Below are 7,377 nucleotides of genomic sequence, written 5' to 3' on the forward strand. Positions count from 1 at the left end.
TTGTAGTGGTTAACCTACTTTTGTATTTGGTCTGCAATCATCTGAAATCATCAACTAAGTTTTGTTTTTGGTCTGCCATCAATTGACCCCATCTTCAGTGCACACTTGAACAGACTCTATGATGGAGGAGTCTATAAAAGGGTGCATCTTCAGCTTCATGAGTCCCTGAGCTCACTCTACTATAGAGCTGCACACCATCTGGGCTGCAGAGAAGAGTTTGGAAGACTCAATAGAAAATTTTCATATCAGTTGCAAAAACTATTCAAAACAAAAGGAAAGCAATGGTGGGAGGTATTTATGATCTATCATATTCTGCATTTGAGTATAAGTTAGAACTTACACTTCGATGTTTCCTAGTAACTAGTTCATCAATTGAAATTAGCATATGTAGATGTAATACGTTTGCATACATTACATGAGATATCATTTTTAATATATTTAAAATATCAACAATTTTAAGAAGTTTTTTCTCCCCAGCCAATAAGCCTCCATTTCATGAACCAGACTGCTCTTGTCAATGCATACAAGAAGATCAATCTTCAACCAATGATGATGATACTGAAGTTCCCAATGCCTTTAATGTGTTCATTGCTCAGGACAACATATGAAGGTTTTACATATCATACATTATTTTTTTTCTTTTCATTTTGTTTCATCTCATGAAACTCCAACTTCTGTTCCTTACCTTAATAGGAAATTGATGCTCTTTGAGGATGGAAGTGTTGCAAGTGAGGCAGAATGTGGTGATCCAGTTTTAACAATTAAACGGCTAAAATCATCTTAAAAATCTGAAAGAATCTTTAAGTGTTTTATATCAGGAACTAGAAGAAGAGAGAAGTGCCTCTGCAATAGCTGCTAACCAGACAATGACAATGATTACCAGGCGGCAGGAAGAAAAAGCAGCAATGCAAATGGAAGCATTGCAGTGCCAAAGAATGATGGAAGAGCAATCAGAGTATGATCCGGAAGCTTTGCAGATTTTGAATGATTTAATGATGAAAAGAGAGAAAGAGAAGCAAGAACTTGAAATGGAATTGGAAGAGCACAGGAAAAAGATACTGGACTATGAAGGAAAAGAGAAATTGAGGGTGTTGAGAAGAAAAGATGGAATTGTAAGAAGTAGAGACTCCTCTTCATCTTGCAGCAACATGGATGAGCTAACCATTGATCTTAATTAACTATGAAGCAAAGGATGAAGACAATGGCATCTTCAACCATGAGGAAAGCAGCCACAACAATTTAAGTGCTGATACAGTTTCAAATTTGGAGGAGATGGCAATAGACTGTGCAAAGTATATAAGTGTTGTTGATAATTCATTGGCAGAATTTGAGGAAGATAAGGTGTCCATTCTAGATGAGTTCAAAGCATTGAGGGAAAAACTTATCGCAGTGGTGATATAATGAGCAATTCCTTGATGAATTTAACTTGATTGAGCTTTCATCAAGACCAGGTGACAAAGACTTGATATGCAAAACTCATTTCCTACACTTGAAATGGATAGTATGAAGGTGTCCTTTGAAGAGGAGGTTGATCATGTTTATGAGAGGTTACAAGCTCTTAAAACAGATAGGGAGTTTCTAAAGCACTGTAAGGGATCCACACAGAATGGAGACAAAGGAATGGATCTTCTTCAAGAAATCTTGCAACATCTTTGTGCGAGCTCCTCAAAAATTTATCCCCTGCTCCTTTTATCTGTTTTGCATAACTACTAAATTTTAGCCTTTACCTATGCCAACAAATTCTAAAAAGTTTGAAAATTATCTAGTGCCAAGGCACTAGCTAACCCCAATGTGGCTTTGTCACTGAAGAGTGAAGTATAAAAAAGAGCTTTATCCTTCAATGAAGTGATAAGTTAGGCCTTCTAAATGGATCCAATATGACATCTAACACAAAGCACTTTGTTTTAGATTGTCTTAGAGATGAGTTCATCACATTTGGAGTTTCATTTAAGACTTATTATGGCAACCAATTCTCGTGATGTAGAGCTCATATTTTTTTATTTTTTTTGTGTGTGTACATATAGAGCCCATATTTAGTTGGGTTTATGTGTGATTAAAAGAATTTTGTTAATAGGTGAGCCAATGTTATTAAACTGATTATCAATTCGGTTGAGATACTAAGTTGACAAGTCATTGGCTCAATCTATGAATCACTTGTTGAACTTGCTGGTTGAATTACTTAATTGAATTATATAAGAATATATAATAAATGTAATAATAAAAGTATTATGATAAATATATACTTGTGGTATAGTGATTAATGTTAGAAAGATATAAAATTATTAATGTAATATCACCTAATATATTAAGGTTTTGGATTAAAATAGATCTTTACCATTAATGTTGCATTACGTAGGTTAGGTTGTGGGTGTTAACAGTATGAGCTTGGAAAATTTCACACGGCAAAATAATGTATCGATTATGTATAAATTATAATCTGTATATATTTGTTAGTTATGGTTATGATGACTGAAGTTACTGTTTAGACCTCATAATTACTTCTTCATGGATCATGATATTCATTAATTAATTATAATTTTTTCAAAAATATGTTTAGTGATATATTTTTATTTATTTTAAATAATTCATATTTCTATCGTCGATTTATACTCTCAATCAAAAACATATAATTGAAAATATTATATTCAACTGTCAAATTATTATTATTATTATTATTATTGTTATGAGGTGAAAAGTTTTGGGCGACCTTTGGAGGACAGTAGCCTCATTAGACTATGATGAATATGTAAGTATTTTATTTGAAAGTGGTAATTAGTGAAATGATTATAATGTTGATCATCTCAAAATAATTTTTTTTTTTGGTGAAGATCTCAAAATTATTTACTTCTTAAGAATAGTGTTGTAACAGAGTGCATGTCAAACAAATGGCATAACATATGCCGGAACAAAATTTTGACGTGCATAATTACACCAGATTGTTTTATTTACTCTAAAATCAACGGCAAATTGAGAAGACTAATTTTGTTAGGATGGAGAAAAAAAGATTATAGCGAATTATGAAGCGGAGAAAGTTATATTTATTATCATTTTAGACTTATTATTCTTATTATCTGATTAGTTACCGTTATATTAATTTGAAATCAACAATAGAAAAATAGAAGAAAAAAATAACTGTTGTTGATTTTGAATTAATCCTTTGATAAATAGAAGAAAAATGCATGTATCTCCAAGAAACTCTCAAAGAAAACTAAAGCGCTCAAAATGTAAAAACTGATTACAACTAAAAACTGAATTCTCTCTTCAACATGAAAATCTGACTTCCACTAAGTTCTGAGTTTTCTGTGTATAAAAAGAAAAATAATTTGCAAAAAGTTAAAATTTCTTTTCTTTTAACGGCAAATTGAGAGTACTAACTTGGTTAGGATGGAGAAAAAAAGGTTATAGCGAATTGAGAAGCGGAGAAAGTTATATTTATTATTATTTTAGACTTATCACTCTTATTATTTGATTGGTTATTGTTATATCAATTTGAAATCAATAATAAAAAAATAGAAAGAAAAAAAAAACTATTGCTGATTTCGACTTTGATAAATAATTAGATAGTAAGGGTGGTACGTCTAAAATATAATAAATATAACCGCCCCAACTGAGAGGCTTGATAGTCCATTGTTCTTTATAAAACAAAGGGGTGGTGAAGGGAGGGCCCCAATTGGTAGAAAAAAACCCGCAACTTTTTTTCTTCCAGAAACTCTTAGTATTTAAAAAATACATTGAATTTCAATTATTTCGAGTTGAGTCGAGTGAACTTACTCAAAGGAACAATATTCTCTTAATGTCTGTTTTTTCGTTTTCACAAAAGACTTCACTTAAATATAATCGAGTCCCTTATTACTCGAACTTTTTACATATTGATTTATAAAACAAACAAATAATAACATTTGTAGATAGATCAAAAAACTCAACTTTTGAGTTTGTTCTTTCCGATTCAAAGGTTGAAGTGACAAAAATAATAGAACCCCGTATACCGAAGTGAAAAAGAATTGAAGTGAAAAAGAACCAATTTTAATTATTATTATTTTAACCTTGAATAAAATTCATTAAACCAGTAATGAAAAAGAATTGAAGTGAGTAAACATAAACAGAAAAACCAAAATCACTGGCTGCTTGTGGAAGCTTGTGAAGCTTCCAAAAAATAATCCATTTTCTTTATCACTGGCTGCTACACTAGTCCGGTGAACATTTTTTACCTCAGTTACTCTACCATCAGCCTCATTCATACTCTCATATCACATGAATACCGAACTAATTTGTTTCCAGCTGCAATAGTAGACTGAAGAATATCATCCTCTTTCTGCTGCTTCACTTTAAGTGACTTTTAGAATAAATTTCAGCCCAAACTTTATTGAAATCTGAACGACACCGACTCCATTCCTCCTGTTTCTGCTTCAGTCGAGTCAATATTACAGGGAGCGCACGAGTTGGGTTTTTACGCAATATGTCTATAACGTCAAGACCATGGTCACCATATAGACGTTCAATGCACCTTAAATTTTGAACAGTAAAGTAATCTTCAATACGGTTCAGAGTCTCCATATTGATCTTATTTTCATTCATGTTATTATATAATTCCTCTGCACGTTTAGCTGCAGAACTCACAGACTCTAATAACATGTCCAGCTCAAATCTGTCATCTTCACATCTGAACAAGCTCTCTTCGTACTGATTCCTGCACATATGTTCGGAAGAGTAATCCTCACTTCCTGAACTCACAGATACCCAGTGATCATTCAATACTTGAGCACCAAGCTCAGATCTCTGACTAGCTGTAGGAATTGGATAATCAGCAGGTAGAAGCCGGTAGCTGGGAGTGCAACGTTTACAGTCACTGAGGTCAAGTTCTTGAATGGATTTTCCCATGTACTCCTTCTCCCTGTATCTTTCCTTCTCTTTAGCTCCATCCATCTCACGCTTCTGCTCTTTGTCTTTGTCTTTGTCCTCCAACTTTGATGATCTTAGTGACTTTTTACTCATGACACCAGCAAGGAACCCATCAATATTTTCCAAACACTCCAGGAAATCATTGAATTCCACCATAAGATCAAGATGCTTTCCAAGTAAATCGGTTACCAAATTTTGCAATTCATTCCTTTTTATTATTTCACTGACGAAAAAATTATGAAGGCACTTCAAGAAAGCTTGGTAGTCATCAGCACTGTTCAACTTCTCCTTAACTTTCTCAAAGAAACTGAATGCTTGACTATACATGTTCTTTAAGGTATCCTTGTCTTCCTTAGAAGAAAAGTCTGAAGCCAACCCAAAACCTTCAGCTTTCTTGATAGATTTCTTTTTCTCATGAAAGCGCTGCAAGTTCAAATCCCTGCTGTTATTATTTTATATTGACAAAAATCTCACATGAGTCTTTACAATATTATTATTTTTTATTCTATAAATAATGTTCGCCCATCTAAATGTGACAACGCCTAACTCACCAGGTGTTGTAAGCGAGTTAGGTAACGTGACATTATGAACAAAAATTTACAAAATGTGACATTCAGATAATTTTTTACAAAAAATGTGGCACTTTAATCGTTGTCCATCAAAGAATCCTATAACAATTTCCATCTTAAAAACAAATCAAGAATTACAAGCCGTCTGTACTAAATAGGGAATGAAAGAAAGGGGCAAAAAAGTAGAATACATTCTTATATATTAAATTAAAGTTTTTCGTGCCAGCTCAGTTTCTGTTAGAAGTTAGATTTGCTGAGCTGGGGGGACACTGTAATCAGTTTAATCTTAAGTCAATAACACAGTTCTCACTCAGAAACTTTCTCTGATCTCTTCTCTCTTTCTCCTCCTCCTCTCTCTCTCTCTCTCTCTCTCTCTCTCATACTTACATTTACTCAACAAACATAAACACATACTAGAACAGACGAAACGTACAAAGAAAAAAAAAACAGAACAAACTTAAAAAATAAAAATAAAAAATAAAAAAGGAACCTACTCAGTCACAAAATTATATTCTGTTATGTAAATAAGTTTACATTCACTCCAATTCCTTCTTATACTCAAACTAACTAGGTTGATTGAGAAAACTGCATTACACTCAACTAACAGAAAACAACATTTTCGTCCTAAATAATCAGCAATAACTTTGGGGTAATAAGTTATGAGTCAGATTAGTTCTAGCAAACCCAACCCCATGAGCTAGGAAAATGAAAATGTAGAGAGAAAGAATCATCCAATAAAACCGTTAAAAAGGGGGAGAAATGGATACCTCAAGAAATTGTTGAGCATTTATATGATCAGGTTCTCTCTCATCCTGATCACGATTAATCCTCATATCCTTACTCTCACGTTTCCTCCGCTTCTTGTGCATGTTCATCATTGTGTTGTCATCATCCATCTCAGGGTGTTCAACACTCAGATCACGCTCACGATCATGAGAAGGAAGCCTCTTTCGTCGATATACTTGCATTTGCCGCATCATGGGTGCCATAGAACTCCGCTCACTAAAGCGCTGCAATGAATTTCGAGCATCCGGAGCATGCTGTGTAGAAGGTGCTGCGAAACTATCTGGTAAGAATCTAGTGAACTCCTCAAGCAAATCTCGATGATCCTTAAACAGGGTAGCAACCTCACTATAAATTTCACCTATGTCCTTATGCTCTTTGCGGTACATATTGGAAATGTTCAAGAACGATTTGTAAACATGCTCATCACTTTGGAAAGATATGAATTAGTATTATTATATCTCCTTGGAGTGATGGATCAATCAACAAATTAATGACTCTACTAATTTAATTTAATATATTATTTAAAAGTAATATATTAAATTAATATATTTAAAATCAAATTAAATCTAATCATGCCAATTATTAAAAAAACTTTAAAATATATCTTGTTTTTAAAATAAAATAAAATAAAAACATAAATGAAATGATAATTAAAATTCATAAAATTTATACTTAATATATTTTAATTTTATTTATCCTGATATGATAAGCATAGGTTGTGTCAAAATTTCTATATAAATACATAAAATACAAAATTTAAAAGTACACAATACGATAAAGTTTTGTTTCAAAATTTAAAAGTACATAATACAAAATTTAAAAGCACAAATTCTTTTAGTTTTAAAATAATCATTGTTTAAAGATTTGTACAAAAATTAAATAATTCATTAAATTCTTTACGATTTAATGAAAATATAAGTTTATTTGATTATATTACACCTTCACTCTATTAAATCATTCTTATTCCAATAAGTAGAAATAAAAAAATAAAGTAGAGCTAAGAAAATAATATATTTTTTTTAAAGTGACAAATAATTTAGAATAAATTATAACTTTTTAAATACAATTAGATACATAAAATGTGCCTATCATAGTAGAAAGCAAGTTAAATTCAACACCATAT

General features: G+C 32.0%; 2 protein-coding genes across 2 annotated transcripts; one reads left to right on the forward strand and one right to left on the reverse strand.

Annotated features, from left to right (window-relative positions):
• The first annotated feature begins 495 nt into the window (after window positions 1-495).
• Window positions 496-1,401, forward strand: LOC133295701 (myosin-binding protein 3-like). Its single transcript, XM_061494555.1, has 4 exons — window positions 496-581; window positions 694-751; window positions 819-1,119; window positions 1,187-1,401. Exons 1-4 carry the CDS (start codon window positions 496-498, stop codon window positions 1,399-1,401), a joined length of 660 nt encoding a protein of 219 aa, XP_061350539.1.
• A 2,902-nt stretch (window positions 1,402-4,303) lies between these two features.
• LOC133295704 (paired amphipathic helix protein Sin3-like 2) lies at window positions 4,304-6,685 on the reverse strand (the record flags this gene model as incomplete). The annotated part of the gene is made up of 2 exons (XM_061494558.1): window positions 4,304-5,352; window positions 6,263-6,685. Coding segments are annotated over 2 exons (1,455 nt in total), but the record flags the coding sequence as incomplete, so codon positions are not given.
• Between the last annotated feature and the right edge of the window lie 692 nt (window positions 6,686-7,377).

This window comes from Gastrolobium bilobum, unplaced genomic scaffold (genome assembly GCF_033153095.1).
Source record: "Gastrolobium bilobum isolate Gb01-03AN ecotype WA unplaced genomic scaffold, APGP_CSIRO_Gbil_v1 utg193160, whole genome shotgun sequence".
Lineage (NCBI taxonomy): Eukaryota > Viridiplantae > Streptophyta > Magnoliopsida > Fabales > Fabaceae > Gastrolobium > Gastrolobium bilobum.

Coding starts and splice junctions, on each gene's coding strand:
- LOC133295701 (XM_061494555.1), top strand. CDS start 496: ATGAACCAGACTGCTCTTGTCAATGCATACAAGAAGATCAATCTTCAA. Junction 582..693: donor AAGTTCCCAATGCCTTTAAT/GTGTTCATTGCT, acceptor TTACCTTAATAG/GAAATTGATGCTCTTTGAGG. Junction 1,120..1,186: donor AAAAGATGGAATTGTAAGAA/GTAGAGACTCCT, acceptor TTAACTATGAAG/CAAAGGATGAAGACAATGGC.